At 37.8% G+C, this 19,492-nt stretch overlaps 1 protein-coding gene across 2 annotated transcripts in view; it reads left to right on the top strand.

Moving 5' to 3' along the window:
- The window catches only part of TPRG1 (tumor protein p63 regulated 1), a 138,419-nt gene that overhangs the window by 59,429 nt on the left and 59,498 nt on the right, over nt 1-19,492 (top strand). For both annotated transcript variants that reach the window (XM_036017839.1, XM_028505057.2), the window contains one exon: nt 2,082-2,258. In XM_036017839.1, the coding sequence (XP_035873732.1) occupies nt 2,082-2,258 (177 nt within the window). The remainder of the gene's footprint in view (nt 1-2,081; nt 2,259-19,492) is intronic.

Consider the following 19,492-nt stretch of genomic DNA (forward strand, 5'->3'; position numbering starts at 1 on the left):
TGTTTGCTTGGTGTTGAGTTTTATATGTTTTGGATATTAAACAAAGAGGCAACTGATTGAACTGGAGATGATATTTGCAAAAAACAGCTCTGACTAAGTGGTGGCTTTAGATATGACTTTCTTCAAAGGGTCAGGAGGACATGTAGAGTTAATAGTCATACACACATACATGACAGCCAGCATGTAATAGGACCTCCATCAGTGATCTCATCCTTTTCATCTTTCTTCTTCTGCTTATTGCTCTTTCTTTGTCATTCTTCCTTTTTCTCTCCTTTGTGTCTCTTTTTATTTTTATTCCCATAGATTTAACTCCTCACTTTTTTTTCTTTAGATTGGCTGAGGAATGACATATATTTGCATTACCTAAAATTATTTAGTGACTTAGGTCCCTCCTAGTGATAATAACAGTTAATTTATATAACACTGATTGAGAATCAGATCTCTTGATCCTTTCCCAAAACTAAGGAGGTGAATTCTAGTCTTATCTCCATTTCATGAATAAAGGACATGAGCCAAAAACAGGTGACAGAGCTGGAAGTTTCAATCTCTATCCTCACCCAGCCCAAAGGTCTCCAAAATTATTGTGAATGTCACTCACTTACTTACTCTACAGATATTTATTCAGTGCAGGTTATTTGATAGGAACTGCACAGAGTGAGTAGCCCAACAGACACAGTCTCTGACCTCATGGGAAATATATACACACTCAGTCCATCTTACTGTCATTGCTCTACCCTCTATGGTGCACTATGGTGTCCATTCTGATTTGTCAGTGTCTACATGATACCTGTTGCTAAACATCTTATGTATAATTCCTTCTTACAAATGGTGATTAGTGGTATAAAGGGAAATAATCAGGATACTTTGAGAAAGTGTAACAGGGGGCCAAGTTTATATAGGAGTTATCAAACCATCTTTGGATGAGGCATTTGAACCATTGGGCAATGGGTTTTCTCAGCCTGTGATGAGATGATGCTTGGCAGAGGCCAGACCATTCAAGGATATGTAGTCCAATTAGGTAACTTGGATTTGATCTAAGATCAAAAAGAGGCTATTTAATAAGGTGAAGAAGGAGTGATGTTATTCCTTTTGTATTTTCAGAATAGCACTGTGGTTACTGTGCACAGATGGGAGTGGAGTGCCCAACTATCTTTACATTAGATTGATTCTGTGAAGATTGATTCAGATATAAGTCAATCACACATCACCCTGGTTAGTCTCTTAAGGAAGACAAAGCATGTACTGAAACAATTCTAATAAAAGTCATAAAGTGCTATATACTAAAGTCTATAGTAAACAGACAGCAAATGTGCTGTGGGTGAGAGTGATTAAAGACCATACTCTGTTTCTCTTAACCAGAAGCCATTGTTTTTTATTCCTTCTTGTTTTCTCTGTTGGAGAGAACACTTAGAATTTTCCATGCATGTACTGGAAGGCTCTCAAGTATGAAGCAAAACAAGTCAAGTATGACTTATCTAGTGTCTAGTTTGTCCTTGGCTCAAAAGGACCCCACTTCACTTACTTCACTGTATTTCTACCACAAGGAGGTGATAGGATGGATGAGCTTAAAATAGAGATGGCTTGGGGATCAGTGGACCTATGTTCAAGTCCCTATTTTATCTCATCAGCCATATGATATTTGGAGGTTAGCATAAACAGTTGTCTAGTGGGTAAAATTTGTGGTGCAGATTGTATTAGGACACAGAGATGGTTTCGGTGTCCTTGAAGAAGATGCACTTCATGAAGGTTTTCTGGACAATTGCGAAGACATGGAGGAGCATGAATCAGTTGACTCCCAACATGATAATTACAAACTAGCTACTCCCCTAGTAGATCCCATCATTGGTAATCATCTCTGAGCTCTGTGGCCACAAAACATTTCCCTGTGGTCTTCCACCCTTTTCCCACCTTGGTCATGGAGCCAGACTGAGAGAAGAGATGGTATTCCTCAATTCCCCTTTTTCTTGAATGGTCAAACCTCACCATCTTCTGTGTTACTATAGATGTTTCAGTAAATGTCATTATCTTTAACTCAGAAAGACGATGCCATCAACTATATTTCTCTGTGATGATTCTTACAGGATAGATCACTGGAACAATGAGAAGGAGAGGATTTTGGTGGTCACAAACAAGACTCTCTTGATCTGCAAATATGACTTCATCATGCTCAGCTGTGTGCAGTTGCAGCAAATTCCCCTGGGTGCTATCTATCGCATCTGCCTGGGCAAGTTTGTCTTCCCTGGGATGTCCCTGGACAAGTGAGTGTGATGTCTTAGACTTGGGAGAGTGGTGCAGTGGGGGCGGGACATTTAGAGAAAACAACTACAAAGTTCATTTCAGTTCTGTAAGCTGGGAGTACCCAGAGGAGAACTGTGAAGCTCTACAGTTGAATTCATCAATCATTGAGTTCTTACTCTGTGTTAGACAGGAGTACATATTTGAGTAAATTTTTACTTTATTATGACAACCTGACAAATAAATGGTTAAATGTAAGGCGGAAAGAACTGTGGGAGCATGGTAGGAAAGGTTCTCAACCAATTTCTAGGGTAGAGAATCAGTCAAAGAAGGAGAGCAAAAGTTCAAGAACATTCCAAGTAGAAGGAAGAGCATAACCAAAGGAATGGAGGTAGGAAAATGTATAATGCTTTTGCGAATTAAAATTATTCTCATGGACATAATCCATGATGACTAACAGCTCTTCTTAAAAGAAGTCTCTTCGGATCTTCTCTGAAAGCTTAGTGGAGGAGACATCAACTCCACTAAGAGATGTTGTGAATTACCAAGGTAAGGTCTACAGAGGATGACTGAAATGAGTAAGATCTTGTTTTAGCCTCAGATAGAGATATTTAGAGCTAGCATTTTAGAAATAAGCCAGAAAGACAGCAGTCTTCCTCTGACCTCTGAATGCGAACTTTTTCCATTAAACTGTGGGCTCCTTGAAGGCAGATACATTTTCTTTTCTTTAAGCATCTGATATTGGGACTGGCACATAAGGAACTGACAAATATTTCTAAGAGAGTGAAAAAAGTAGAGCTCGATCACGTTATTGGTTTTCCTTACATAAAACATACCATATCAAAGATTTATTTAAAAAAAAATACTTCATTGTTGTTCAATTATAGTTGTCTGCATTTCCACCCCACCATTCCTCCTCACCCCAGGCAATCCCACCTCCCTCCCTTGCTTCTACCCTCCCCCCTTGGTTTTGTCCATGTGTCCTTTATAGTAGTTCCTGAAAACCCTTCCCGTCACTGTCTTCTGCCCCCTCCCCTCTGGCTATTGTTAGATTGTTCTTAATTTCAATGTCTCTGGTTACATTTTGTTTGCTTTTTTCTTTTGTTGATTATGTTCCAGTTAAAGGTGAGATCATATGGTATTTGTCCCTCACCACCTGGCTTATTTCACTTAGCATAATTCTCTCCAGTTTCATCCATGCCGTCCCAAAGGGTGGGAGCTCCTTCTTTCTCTCTACTGTGTAGAATTCCATTGTGTAAATGTACCATAGTTTTTTGATCCACTCATTTGCTGAGGGGCCCTTAGGTTGCTTCCAGCCCTTGGCTATAGTAAATTGTGCTGCTATGAATATTGGGGTGTATAGGTACTTTTGGATTGGTGTTTCAGGGCTCTTAGGGTGTAATCTCAGAAGTGGAATTGCTGGGTCAAAAGGCAGTTCCATTTTTAGTTTTCTGAGGAAATTCCACAGTGTTTTCCACAGTGGCTGCACTAGTCTGCATTCCCACCAACAGTGCACTAGGGTTCCCTTTTCTCCACATCCTCTCCAACACTTGTTTGTTGATTTGTTTATGGTGGCCATTCTGACTGGTGGGTGTGAAGTGGTATCTCATTGTGGTTTTAATTTGCATTTCTCTGATGGTTAGTGATACTGAGCATCTTTTCATGTCTCTGGGCCCTCTGTATGTCCTCCTTAGAGAAATATCTATTCAAGTCTTTTGCCCATTTTTTAATTGGTTTTTTTGTCTTCCTGGAGTGGAGTCATGTGAGTTCATCAAATACCTATTTTTATTTACTTTTTGCATGGATTCAAAAAGTAAGTAATTTAGTTCACTAACTTATTAAACTGGTAGAATTTTCCAAAAATATATGCACATTATAAGCATATATTTAAACATCACAGAAAATGTTTATTTTCAGGAAATGTTTCTCCTACTCCAGTTTTTCAGTTCTCCAGAATTATTTTCATAGGTGATAGCAGTTTCAGATTATTTTTTTTTAAAGAAATAGTTTATAAACGTATAAGACTAAAAATGTCTTTGTATGGATATACGTGTGTTAGTACACATTTATAAGTATTGTACACACACAAATTATCACAATTTATTTTACCCAATGAGTGTATTTATCATAAACTGTCCTTCCTTAAGCAATGTTACCCAATGATCTACCTTGCAAACTTTATTATATAATCACATATAGATCAACCTCAGTCTTTTTAGTAGTGCAGAATATTCCATTTTAAGCTTAATTTTATTTTTAAAAATAGTTAAATTTACTTTTCATTTAGAATTTACCTTAAGTAAGGGAAAACTTATGCAGCCAGCCTTTCTTTTATCCAAATGGCAGGCTAGACTTATCAACACCATTTATTCAGTACTCCACCATTTTCCCTTTATAATATATACTGTACCATGTATATTTATGTCTACTTCTGTACTCTTCATTTCTCCCTTTATCTATTTATTGAAGTACAATATGCCTTTAGTTATTATAACATTGATTTATGTTTTAATATCTGTTAGAGTTATTCCCCTCTTATCTTCTTTTTAAAGAATTTATGTTTATTTATGCATATTTACTCTTCCAGCAGCTTGACTAATTTTTAAAAATCCTACTTTTATTAGGATTTTCAAATATTAAATCAGTCTTGCCTTCCGCAGATTAACACATTTAGTCATGGAGTATTATGACTTTTGTACATTTATGGATTCATTTTGCCAACATTTCAGTGTGGAGTTTTGTGTCTGTGTTTATAGGGATATTAGTCTACTATTTTCATTCTTTTCTTATGTCTTGGCCAGGTTTTGGTATTTGAGTTATGCCAACTTCATAAAACAAGTTAGAAAGTGTTTTCTCCTCTTTTTATTTTCTAAAATATTTTCTATATGACTGGTGAATTTTTAAAATTTTTTATATAATTTACAAGAAAGATCTTCTAGGCCTAAGATTTTCTTGTGGAAAAGTTTTTGATAATAGTTATATTTCAAAAAATTAAATATTGGTTGCTCATTTTTCTCATTGATTTCATGTTAATTTTGGCTAATTGTATTTGTCAAGGAATTTAAGTTTATTTAAGTTGTTATGTTTGAAAACAAAGTTGTTACTATTCTATTATCCCTTTAGTTTCCCTAAGATATTAAATGGAATCATTTTCTTTCCTGATATTGGTGGTCTACATTCTCTCTTTTTTTCTGTTGATTAACTTACCAATTTTGTTGGTTTTAACCAAAACATGCTTTTTGCTTTAGTAATTTTCACAATTATCGCAATTTTATTTAGTTGATTTCTTCAATTCTGTTCTTATTTCCTTTTTTCTCTTTACTTTTGGTTTACTTTGCCTTTTTTTTTAACTTCTTAATTTGGAAGCCAAAGGCATTGGTTTTAGACCTTTCTACTGTTCTAATAAGATCATTGAAAGCTGTACATTTTCTTCTGAGCACTGTTTTGCTGCATCTCACAGATATGATGTGTTTTGCTTGTAGTATCATTCAGTTAAAAATGTTTTCACCCTGGCCATGTAGCTCAGTTGTTTGGAGCATTGCCCCATACACCAAAAGGTTCCGGGTTTGATTCCAGTCAGGGTACAGACTTAGGTTGAAGTCTCAGTCCCCTTTTGGGGTATGTACAGAGGCAACTGGTTGATGTTTCTCTTTCACATTGCTCTTTCTCTCTCTCCCTCTTTAAAATCAATAAAAGCATATCCTCAGGTGAGCATTAAGATATATATATATATATTTCTATTGTTTCTTGTTATTTCTACTCTGACCCATGAATATTTTAGAAGTATATTAGCAAATTTCCCAATATTTTGAGTTTTTCTAGAACTTTAATATTATTAAATTTTAATTTAAATAATATATTATTTTTTATTTGATTCTTTGTACATATGAGACTTGTTTTTTTGACTGAACTATATAGTATGTCTTTGTGAATATACCATGTATAGTTGAAAAGAATTTTATATTTACTTTTCTATAAATTTTAATTAGTTCATCATGTTTGATAGTGTTGTTGAGATCATGGGGTGTTTTTTTTAATTTTATGACTTTACATTATGAATATTGATATTGTTGAATCTTTATTTTAGATTATAAACTTTTTCAATTATCTTATTTAATGTTTTGTTTGTTTTTGGTCTCGCATGCTATTTCAAAATTTACATTCTTTTTCTTTGAATTTTCTTCATATATCTTTGCCGATATATATTTTTTACTGTGAACTTTTTGAGTTTCTTTGTTTTCTGATGTATTCTTCTATATAGCTATGACTGAATTTTACTTTGTGATCCAGCCCAGGTGTCTTTTCTTTTAACTGGTAAGATGAACCTATTTATACATACTGATGCAACAGTTATGGTCTTAGTTATTGCATCTTAATTTTTGTATTATTGTATTTAAAAATATATGTTAACATATTTTCTACATTTCCTTTGCTTTCCATTGAGTGTGTACCTATGTATATGTGTGTATATATAGTATATGTATAGTATAATATTATACTATATCACATATTATATATTATAGTATGTATTATACTCTATTATATTATATTACATATTATATATATATATTAACAAGAATCATTATAGTCTATCTTTTCCTACTGGTGATTCTAAATGTAACTTAGCACAGCATTTTTAATCCTGTGTTTTTTGAATATTACCTACTGACTCCCTAATATAAACCCATTTACATTGATAGCCCACTTCTACTCCATCATTCATTTATAAGTTGTTTATAATTACACTGTTAGTTACTTCAACGATTACTTATTTAAATAATATGCTTTCACTGATGTGCCATCTTAAATAGTGTATTGTAAGCCTGCACTTTAAAAAATACGAAATCTGCCTATTCACACTATTCCCATATTCTGGAATCCTTCGCTTTCCTTCCTTCATTAGTTTTACCAAGCAAATTTCATTTTTTATGGTATATTTCATCTTATTTCCCATGAGGCACCCGATTATTACCACAGATAGTTGCTGTAATTCCAGCCCCACTAATTAACTTGTGCTTTATCCAGATTTGCATTCTGGGGTTAGAACGAGAAAGACTGTGCCAGCAGCTGGCAAGCTGTTAAGTGTTAAAAGGCTGTCTGTGAGTCCCTAGAGGTAGGAACATAGTGTGGTGAAAGGGTGTTTTTTATGTTCCACTCAGATTTTTAGCTAACTTTCATCGGAGAGTTTTGGACTGGGAGTAGAATCCTAGATTTCAGTTGCAGTTTTACAATTGTTAACTTTGCTTCCTCATTATCAAAGGGTCATTCATATTAGTTGTCATTCTGCTTCATTAGCAGTCTTATTGTAAGCCTCTAATGAGAGCTTGAAAGCACTTTTTAATATGCCTCAAAGATATCAGGTGTTAACAAGTTCTGATTTTCTCTCAGATAAAGGCTTTTGTTAACCTGGAACTAAGTAGATTAATTTGATTATCTTCATTTCCAAGTCAGTTGGCTCTTCTTGGTTGGGCATTAAGTCACCATCATAAGGTCAGAGGTGAGAAAAAGCAGAAAGAGGTGAGGGAAAATCAGCTGCTGACTTCAGAGGAAAGCCTGGACTGAGTCTGAGCAAACCCCCTTGTTAGAAGAAAATGCAATGATGTAACGTTAGCACCCAATATAGCTGTAGGTGGTAATACTGGCAGTGTTTACCAAGAGCTTTTTACCTCCCCTGTGCCATTGATCTTCAATACCCAAGAATAAGTAGGGCTGATTGACTACATGTAAGAGATGAGACAAGTGAGACCAAAATGAGTTCAGAGATTCAGGAACCATTAGCTAATTAGTATTAGAAATGGGTTTCAAAAGCAATTCTGATTCCCTGTTTAGTATTATTTTCTTTGAATAAATAATATTTTATTACCTTCTTTCTTTTTCTCTCCCTTTCCTTCCCCTTCCCCTCCTTTTCATTCCCTTCCTTTCCTTTCTCCCCTTCCCATTCCTCTTTTTCTCTATAATCTTGTCTGTTTTTGTCATCCTTTCACCTCTTCTTTCCTCTTCTCTGTCTCTTTGGGTGACTATCACTTTTGTTAATGTAGCTTCTGCTTTTCTTAAGAAGCCATGAAGAAGATTATTGGAACCTAGCAGAACATGTGCCAGCATATCCCACATACTGGTGCTTACAAAACAGAGATGTTTTGTTTTATTCACTGTCTGCCTTGGCTTAATGTGAAGGGAGGGGGCGATGACAAGAGACAACTAAAAGCTGTGGATCATTTATTGGTGAGATGAAGGTACATTACCTTTGGATTACAGCATTCCCAAGAGACAAAACCAGGAATTGGTGAAAGGAGTGGCTTATCCTCCAGGGTACTAGTTGCTGATATATATTTTTTGTTATTGTTCTCTATCTGCGATGCAAATCCTAAATCTTATTTCTATCATAATTAAATTCATTCCCAGAATTTAATTAAAAGTCAATTTCATAATGCTGTTGAGTCTATAACCTCCTGCCCAAAGTGGGGCAGGTAGAAGAAGACTAAGCTTCTATAAGAACTAAGCATAAAGCTATGGCTAATTGTAACCGTACCAAATTCTTGCTGTTTAAATTTGGACAAGTCATTTTACTTGAGCTCTCAATTTCCAGTCTATAAAATGTGAATAAGAATAAATCCTTGCAAGGTCTAACTCGTAGTTCATTGTAGATTTAAATGATAGATGTGAAAGTGTCTTGTAAATTGTAAAGTGCTAAATTAAAGTTAGTTGTCAGTTAAAGAGTTCTAAAATTTGTATTTACTTGTCAAATCACCCCCCCTCCTATTGTTTGGTATGCCCACAATAGGAAATGTTGAGAAAAATGTGACTTTGAGTGGTTAAGTAACTTGTAAGTAATCATGTAATAGATGATGGTGGGTCAGAAACATGAAATCCTTTGATTTCAAATTCCCTTTTTGTCATGCACCTAATTCCTATTAGTCCCCAAACACATTGCCATTTTCAGGGTAAGTGGGCCCCCTCTCTTTACCTCTGTTCCCATCTGAACTCTGTGATGATGAGATAGAGTGTAGATGGTATTGCACCTCCAGAGCTGGTCTGAAGTAGGGCCTCCTGGGAGCTAGCCCTAGCTTGCCTTCTGAGTGACATAGAGCTGCCACACAACAGTCCTTGCTTCAGTCTTCTCATTTGTAAACTGGAGAGGGTAATAGTATCTATGTAATTAGTCTGTGTTGAGGATAAAGAAGATAATACATATATAAAATGCTTAGGCAAAATCTAGCATGTAGTAAGTATTAAGAGGATGCAAGTTTTTATAATAGGTTGGGTGGAAAGACATGGTTCACTGGTGTAGGATTCAGGGACTTAGATCCTGATCTACTTTCTTGATATAATTCTCCTCTCTGCTGAATCTCTGAGTTTCCTCATTTTTTAAATCCCAAAGGTTTTTGTTTTTGTTTTTTTTTTTTTTTTTTTGGTCTCGAAACCCTGTGTATTTGTGGTACTCCTCTATTGGTATAGCAATTTTCCAAAATGCATTCATTTTAGAGGGCTAAATGATTTTACCTAATCAATCACTGCTGTGAAAAATTATCTCTAAAGAGGTTTTATGCTGGAAAATATTATTGTTGTCACATTGATTTGCCAACAAAAGCTGAGCGGGAAGGTCAGGCCAAGGAACGTCTTCCTGCAAAAGTAGGCATCACACACTTCTTTCCTTTTAAAATTTGCATTGTGCAAATTGTAATGGATGGGAAATGCTGCAGAAGTGAGGGTTAGGAAACTGCTTGTGGTGGTTACCACCATCCCTTATGTAGAGGAGAGATGCTGGTGAAAGCAGGAGCTGGGAGCCGCCCCGTGTTAACGTAGTGTCAGCACCTGGAGGATGGAAGGAGGGCATTCCAGACGTTACTCCATCACCTCAGCCTTGCTCTCTTAGGTCCAAAGGCCAGGGAACTTATCACGCCCCCAGAGTTCTAATTTGGCCTTTGTTCCTCAGACAAGAGCTTCAAAGGCCCCTGCTCTGATCTGGGTGAAATCAGCTTGTGGCCCAGGCCAATTCTGCTGGCTTCGCGTCTGTCAGTGTGTTCTAATCACTGTTATAAGTGTGGTTCTGTGGAACACCTTGTAAAATATTTTCTATTGCTCCAGCAGTGTCTCCTGTCTAGACAATCTAATTATGAGCACAGAGCAAACAGCTGAAATGTATGCCACCCCCAAGGGTGGCCTAACTCCAGGAGTGGGGGTGGGAGGACAAGGGAAGGGGGTGGAGGGCATTGGTTCCTTTTTGTTGACTTGGCCAGAAAATTGAGCCCTCTAAAAGAGTTCAGCTAACTTTTAATTAAAAAGAAATGATCTGGTGGAAGCTGGCATTTTGTTGCTTTTCCAAACTCAGTGGAGGATTAAAGGTACCGATTTATTTTTCTTCAATCACATCTTTTTTATTGGCTTCAAAGGAAGTTTGTGGTCTTTGCTTAAAAAAGAAAAGCCACTGATTTAATAATCTGCCCTTCCATCACCATTCTGAAAATAAAAAGTGGCCCTTTAAAGGTATGTTCTTTCCCAATAGTATCTGATTCGGTAATTCTTTTCTGTGCCTGGCCCAGTGGCAGGCCTTGTTTATGACAAAGTGACGAGACACAGACTATCCCTGAGATGGTCACACACTTGCAGGACCAAACTCACTCTCTCTCTCTCTCTCTCTCATGCTTTAACCAGGCTTTGGTTAGTGGTCCAGTGGAAAGCCAGCAGTGTCGTGGGCACAGAAGGGGAAGAAAGTATTTCTATTGGGAGGTGTTGGAAGGTCTTATGGAGCAGGTGAGATCTGAATAGGTCTTATAGGGTGAGCAGAATTTGGACAGAGAGATAAAGAGGAGCAGTGTGGCCCAGACATAAATAAACAAATGCCCAGCTGGTGTGATCATGCCAGGTCTCACAGGGGCCTGGGTCCCAGCTGCTGAGAAGGTATGGTGGAAGTTTCTGAACTTCCACCATACCTATGGTTTTAAACAATAATAATATGAGGAGCTTGAGTTTTAGTTATACTAGGATGTGAGATGTTGAAGGTTTGGGGGAAGAGCCTAAAATGGTTGGCATTTTGCTTCAGGAAGACAGGGGTAGCAATGCCATAAGAGATGGTTTGGAGAAAGCAGAAACTATAAGAAGGGGCTGATCATGGAAGAGATTCTCTAATTGTAGAATTAGGAAATCATAAGGACCTGAATTGGGCTGGTAGGTAAGGAAAGGAGGGCATAAGTATGAGAAGACTTGACTGGAGTGGAATTCCCAGCATGTGATGACTGGATTGGGTTTTCCTGATGTGGGATAGGCAGAAGGAGGGATGGACAGGGAGCCTGAAAGTGCAAGATGAACTTCATGTTTGTTGAATGGGGTGCCGGATAGTCTATGGGAAAAGAAGATGGTTGGGAGAAACTAGTCACACAACTGACATTTATTCAGTACTTCCATCTCCAGTTGCTGTGTTGAGTATTGTGATACCATTGTGCTGGATGAGAGAGGTTTTTTTTTCCCTCATGGAACTCACAGTCAAGGGGGCAATCAGACAGTAGTCAAATAATCATACTGGTAAGTTTAAAATTAGAACAATGATGGTGCTTTGAAGTAGAGATACATGAAGTGTATGAGTTTTCTATTGCCATATAAAAACCTACCTCAAAACTTAGAACTGTACAATGACAAAGACTTATCACAAGTCAGGAATATGGGTGTGACTTAGCTTCATCCTCTGGTTCAGGATCTCTCCAAGGCTTCAGTAAACGTGTCTCTGGGGCTGTGGCATCTCAAAGCTGAACCAAGGGAGGGTCACTGAGCCTGGCCATGTAGTTGTGGGCAGGCTCAGGTCCTCACTACAGTTTGGCCAGAGAGAACTGTTCTCCCCATGTGAGACTTTCCCTAAAGCTACTGACACCATGGCTACTGGTTTCATGTAGAGGGAACAAGGGAGATCAAACAAGATAGAAGCTGTAGTCTTCAGGCCATCAAATCTTGGAAGTGACATCTCATCACCTCTGTCCCACTCCATTCATTAGAGGCATGTTGCTAAATCTGGCTCACACTCAAGGGGAGGCTGACCCACGAGGGCATGAATATCAGGAAGGAGACATTATTGGAAGTCATCTGAGAAGTAGCCTACCACATGAAGGCTATCAGAGCATTTATTATAGGATTTAGGCTCAGATTGGAGGGCAGAGGTCTCTGAGGAAGGGATTCTGGAGCTGGGATTAGAAGGATGAGTAAGAGTTGACAAGGTGAAGGGGGGGTTATGGAGAAAATGTTTTAGGAAGAGGAAGAATATGCACAAAGGAGAGAGGGGGCCTGGTGCCTGTGAGGAACTGTAAACAAGCTAACAGGACCCACTACATCTAATGGGACTGAGACACTGATGTGGAGATGAGTTACATATTTAGATGTTGATGAGCTATGGTGTTGTGGAGGAGTTAGAGTACTTCTGCTTTTACCCATCACTGCACTGCCATTCACTAGAGAATGAAGGGGTTCACAGTGAACATTAGTTTCAAAGTCTTTACTCTGAACTGTGGGACTATCCCTGAAACTGCTAGGAAATAGGTCTGATTCAGTATATAAAATGAATAAAACTGCCCACTTATCTCTTAGAATAATTATGTATTGTGCAATGATATACTGTTCATAAATCACCCTGGGCTTATTGGAGAAAGGTATTATAGAAACACAAAGTTTTATCAGTGATGATGGAAATAGCTGTGGAGGATTAAAATCAGATGTGCATCTTGACACTATGACATTTTACTCCAAACCAAGAGAGCTGCTAAGTTCACCTGAGTTCTCGAGAAATATTTTAAGTTAAGAAGTAGAGGGAGCAGGATGCAGGGAGGTAATTGGAATGGGTATAGGCAGGGTGGGGATTTGGGATCCATCTTTTTAGTTCTTTCACTCTAATAAAGAAGGACACTGGCCCTTGTTAATCCTCATTAAATGAATATGACTCCTTAAAGATGCAACATGAAGACTCTAGTTTTGGGTTGGGAATAAGAAAATTTGAATTCTTGTCCTTATTCTGTCTTCAATTTTCTATGCATCCTTGAAAGAAAAATTGTTTCCCCTCTCAGGGCCTCAATGTACCCCAGTGTAATATGAAAGGGTTAAAAATAGGTGATCTTTAAGGTCTTAGCCATCTTGTGGGGCAAGAATTCACCAAAATTTTATGCTCTTTCCAGGTTTGCTCCCATGAAATAAAAACCATAAGAATTCCTTCTCAACAGTCAAGGGATACTATAACCAATGACAGTTTTTGTTCTGGGAATGTTTAACATTGGCAGCAGAACTTGAACCCTTGTGAATTTATTTTGCAGACTCAGGGGAAAGACAGACTGGGAAAAGAGAAAACAGGCCAGTTAGTGTTCGATCCTCTTTTCTTCCAGCTTCAACTGACATATGCTCCTTCCTCTTCTTTTTTGTCCCCTTGCTCTTCTTCTCTTATTCCAGACTCTCTGGACTTAGCCCTATATTTCATATTTTTACTTTCTATCATTCATCATTTTTTAATTAAAATCATCCATTTAATTATATAATAGGTAAAATTATCCTTCCTTTAGGTGTGCCAAACTACTAGAATATTCACCTGACAGAGTGTTTACCTCACCAAAGAAGGTATATATATCTAAAACACAAAGCAAAACATTTTCATTAGGTGGGAGTGAGGTGAGAGGTTATTAAGAGTCCAGTGTGTTGTCTTTCCTGAGGAGTAACTCCTTAGCTTCTCACCCCTTCCTTCTTCACATCTCTTTCAGTAAATAAGGTGATACAGCACAGTACTTTTCTCCCCAAATTAAACATTATTTATGAAACATTACTGTGCTCCATAGGACTCAGGAGACAAAGCCCTGGGAATAACTGAAGTTCAGGAAAAATGATCAACTGCACTGGATTATCCAGTAGCCAGACTAGCACAGGCATATGGTGACAGTACAGTGCATTCACCAAACAGTGACAGAAGTTTGATCTTAACATACTTATTCAAAATTTTAAATCTATACATTTTAAAAGAAACTATTTTAATTTCAATATTTGTAAAAATGTTCTGCTTTTTGATTTAGGGTTGTTGGTGTTTTGACTTACAGGTGAGTAAAGAAACCATAATCTTCACAGTGCTGGCATCACAGAGTCTTAGTATGGCTGTGAATGGAAGTGAGTAGTGGAACTGGAAGTAAAGTGAGTCCTCTCTTCTGAAGAGTGACATCAGGCTAAAGAGTTGTGACATGATTGTCTCATCTTCTCTTTCTACTCAGGCAAAAGTAAGAGCTTTCACCTTCTTTGCAGAGTGTCTTCAGGCACGAATAAAAGAGACTCAATTTTCTTCTTCTGTCTTTTCTCATCTCCATTAGAATCCTGAAAATTCTGTCTTTAGAACTTAAATTAGTCCTCAGAGTAGAAGAAGTATGTGTTAAATGCAAATGGCATGTAGCAATGTTTCCATCTTATTTTCCCACCTCATAGGACTCCTAAGTTGTCAGAGGCAGCCATTTACCTAACTGAAACACTGCATTTTTTAGGCTCTCTCATAAGGCTAAATGTCTCCATTTGTCTAAGTTCTGGTCAATAGAATGTAAGCAAAGGCAATGGGAGGTCCTTTTAAGAAGACTCCTCAGAAGGCAAGGAAGTACTGTCTGTATCTTTCTACTTTCCCCTCCTTCTACCTGTAATGTGGGTATAATTCTCAAGCCACCATCTTGGCCTGTGGATCCAAGGAGCAAACCTAGGGGTGGCAGAGGAGGAAGCTGGAAGGAGCCTGGCTTCCACTCCTTCACTGATCACCTCTGATCTTTTACCAAGGGAGAATGTGTGCTTCATTTTAATTGTGATTTTTCTGTTATATGCAGCCAAACTTCACTCTAATTAATACAGCCAGAAAAGAAGAAGGGGTTCTGCCATCTCCTGAAGGTTAGGAATGGTGAGGGGGAATGTTCATACGGTTTAGGATTCCACAGACCATGGTTCCAATCTCAGATCTTTCATTTTTTGGCTTTGCTGTATCACTTCTGTGAGGCCTGTATTCTTATCTAAAAAATGGAGTTAATAATGTTTTCCCAGTGCAGTTGTAGGGATTAAAGAAGAACATAGCAAGTGACTGCTACAGGTGCTTTTGTATTAGCCCTTCTCCTCCCATTTGCTCTGCCTTTATAAGGAAGGTGGCCCTCTACAGATATTCTTTAATGTATCACAAAATGCTAAGACATAGCTACTCCCCAAGAGGCTACTGAGTCACTGAGGGGGGCAATTAAGAGTACAGGCTTGTGCTGTAAGTTTAACAGGAAAGGAATGTCAGTCATTCACTTAACTCAAGGCCTTTAAGTCAGAGACAAATTAATGGAATATTTTATACTATTTGATGATGAGCTAGCAGGCCAAGGAATCTAGTTCTAATGCAAAACCTAACTTATAATTAAGAACATTAGGGAATTAATATTTATTGACTTTTTAATTAAAAAGTTGTTTTAGTTATTTTATCTAGTTAGAGTCATTGTGTGTTTCCCTTGTGTTTTTTTCTCCTTTACAGTGAATCTGATATTGCTGCACCCAGATTCTGGAAATAAGGTTTAGTTGTAATAGTTTTAATGAGGTCATTCAACAAATGGAGGACAATGACCTTGTAGTCTCTGCAGTAAAAGAGAGATGAGTTATACTCTATATTGGTCTTGCCCTTAAATAGCCTGAGATCTAATTGGGTACAAGGAGAGTGAAATATATAGAAAATTTTTCATATAACACATAGCATGACAAACCCTAAAAGAAAGACAGAAACAATATATTATGGGAGCACAGATGAGTCAATTATTTTTTAAGGATAGTCATTGTTGCTAAAGAGACAGCATACTGATAAATTTTGGCAGAAAATGGTAAGATGTTTCATACACTGAGGAAAGAGTATTATCAAAAGATGTGATAATGTAAAAGTGTGAAAAGTTGTTTTAGAAACTTTGATGAGTCTCCTGATTGGAGTACAGGGAGAGAGGGAGGAGGGAGAATAACCTGCTCACAGACAGTGTATAATAGCAGGATATGGAGGTTTTGTGTATTTTCATTGGCCAATGGGAGTCATCAAGATTCCAGAGCAGAGAGGCTTTATGCATCTTTGTGTCCCTGCAGCTGGTAGCACAATACTAGTATGTGGCAGGAACACACTAGTATGTGTGCTTAATAATTGGAAGATAAATGATTAAAGCAGGTAGTGATATATGAGATGGATTGGAGCACAGAATAGTTTGATCATATTTTTGAGTCACTGCTGGTGAGAGGTATTGGATGCCAGACCTGAGTATGGAATGAAAAGGTCATATATGAGATTCTCAGCATCATCCTCTTGTGTTCCCAAACTCCAGTGGTGAAAGGTCACTTGAGATTTACTTGGATGGGGATGAAGTCTGAAAACCAAATTGCCTTGGGGTTTATGGATTTACCATCCTCAGCAAGTATCAAGTTACATCACATACTCTGAAGAACTGGGCAGCAGGCAAGGATTTTGTCATGCATGCTCTTGACTTTGCCTTTGGGGAGCTGTGCCAAGAATGCCCTGGATTTGATCTTGGGTGTGGTGCTGTCCACTCACTCATAATGCCCAGGGAGGCGTGTTGACAAGGATGGGTGGATGGTAGGGGATTGCTGAGCTATTTCTTGGCAAATATCTGGGAGGAGGCGTTCCCCAAATGCCTCAATCCTGTTATTTTTGAGTAATGGACTGAACCCAGGTGGTTGATTGGACAGGGCCACTCCCAATTTCTTCTAGATAAATATTTGGTTGCCAGGAGGTTATATTTAAATGAAAAATACCTCCTTAGGAAGTTGTTGCCTAAGAATTCCTGCAGAGGGCAGGATCCCATCCCAGGTGAGAAAGGCTTGGGAACCACCCCAAAACTTAAACTGTACTCACTGTGTACTTAGTGTATGGGCATCCAGTTTGAGCTTCTACAAATGTCTGCTGCTCTAGCTAACAAGAAAAGCCATCAGTTGGATATACTGCTTTTCTTTAGGGAAATGCTCCTGGTCTTTAGTGTCATCATGGCAGGATTCTGAAGCACAAATGGAATCCAAGTCAGGGATTTGGCTTTAAAGAGAGAAGCTGGTTCTGTGAGAAAGAGACTAATCCTTTCTGGAATCTAAAGCACAGAGTCTGGGAAGCTAGGGAATTTGGATATTTTAGACATAGGGCATCTTAACTTTGCCCTTGCTACTTGTAATTAATATTTAGATGTTGGCTTTTTAGTCCCTATCAATTTAGTTTTTCTATTCTCCCTATGGAGAGAATCCTCATATATTTTCCTTCTATTGTCACTGAATAAGACTATTAGGACTCAGCAATTAAATCATGTAACTGCCTTTTGGATTATGTCTCTTTAGAAATAATCCAGTTAACATCCTCAGTTTTTTTTTAAAGAAAAGAATACAGAACAAAATACATATAAAATACAACAACAACAAAAATGGCATAAAACAGAACACAAGTAGAAAGACTATTAACCTAACTCTCTGGGTTAAAGTTCCCTGTTTCTGATCCTTCCTTCAAGATTTATTCTAATCATTTTCTATAACAACATGTGGCATTGAAGTCACATGCTGTGACTCTCCCTGTGGTTTTCTGAATCATCTCTTAATCTCCAGCTACACATTATTTTTTGTTTTTGTTTTTGTTTGTTTTTAACTCTTTGGACCTTTTTTCTTTAGGGGTTGCTCTAATATCCACTGACAGATTGCCTCAGAAAGAGGAGACCTTACCCAAGTGCAGCAGCTTAAATTCAAGTGATAAGAAGCTTGTTCAGTAGAGTGGCTTGAGCTCAAGCGCTGTGTGTGTATGTTCTAGTGAGAACCCATCTGGGGTAATAATAGGGACCTGAGGGACACATGGCAGAAAGGCAAACAAACTTCAGGACTATTTATTCTAATTCATTGCAGGTAAAAGACAAACAAACAAACTCTGTTACTTATGATGAGTTTAAACTCTTCTGTGGTGCTATTATTATATTTTAACTAATGAGAATAATGAAAACAAACAGGAGCTGGAAGAGATTTTAGTGTCTGGTTCAATCTCCCTCATTTTGCAGATATACACTGGGGTCTGAGGGACTGTCGTCAACACATGCAATGACGAAGCTGAGAGTGAAACTTAAACATGGGCGAACAACTCAGGAGGGTATTTATTCATTGACCTAAATCTTTATGTTCTAGCATGTTTATGTTTTCTTTCCCTTATTGCATCAAAGAACAGGGAACCTGATCTTTAGAAGCATCTGGGGAATGGAGCATTGATTAGGTGGATAGCAGATGTGTAACTAGAGTTTTGACTTTCCATGAATGAGTACCCTGGTATTGGCTATTGACTATTTTCTCTTTTATCTGGACTTTTATTTTTAAAATATCTATAAAACAATGAGAGCATAATTTATGCTCTTGTGGTATCCATTGGAATAAAAGTAAAAAATTTGAATTTTTTATCTGGATACACTTAAAATAATAATAAATGATATAGTGAAGAGGGAAAAATAGTGTAGGTGGTTTTACAGAAATTGCATTGTACCATATGGAAGAAGACATGCCTAGATATCAGTGTCAGGAGTTTTGAATTTGACTCAATCCCAGCATTTAACCCCTCATACTTCTGTATATTGTCATTGCAGGGGAAAGAGTCTTTCAAAAAAGGTTTCCCTCCTTGATTCATGGAGTTTTAAGTAACTATTCCTTTAAATTCTACTGGTCTGAAATCCATGCAGTTCCCCTGGGCAGTTGCTGGGTGGCAGCAGAAGTGTTAAAGTGGTGGCCCATGGACCAAGCAGAATGGCAAAGGGGTAGTATTCATGTTCAGTTGGCACCGAATGTGTGTCCTTGTCCTCACAAGTGACACAGCTGGAATTGGGTTTGGCTTGGCCAAGAGTAGGGGGAATCTTTCTTTTCCATTGTTTGTCACTGGTTATTTAAAAGGGATGCTAAATAATTACAGTAGCCACTGCTATTTATTAAACAGCCATTGTGAGCTGGACACTGTATTAGACTCTTCAGATATGTCATTGTCAATTCAAATGTCACCACTAGTGAGGTATTATTACCCCCATTTTGCAGATGAGGAAATATATGAAGAGAAAGATCAATCAACACACTCAAGGGCACAAAGCCAGCCAGTGCTTTACTGGAGATGAAACACAGATCCTTGTAACACCAAAACCCATTCTTTTACTTCCATGGGACTGTTAAACAAGTATAGATAAAGCCAACAACAAAAATCTTATCACTGTTTTTGAGGTGAGTGAATCAATGGGAGTGGAAATGTCAGGCACAT

Source organism: Phyllostomus discolor, chromosome 2 (assembly GCF_004126475.2).
Source record: "Phyllostomus discolor isolate MPI-MPIP mPhyDis1 chromosome 2, mPhyDis1.pri.v3, whole genome shotgun sequence".
NCBI lineage: Eukaryota > Metazoa > Chordata > Mammalia > Chiroptera > Phyllostomidae > Phyllostomus > Phyllostomus discolor.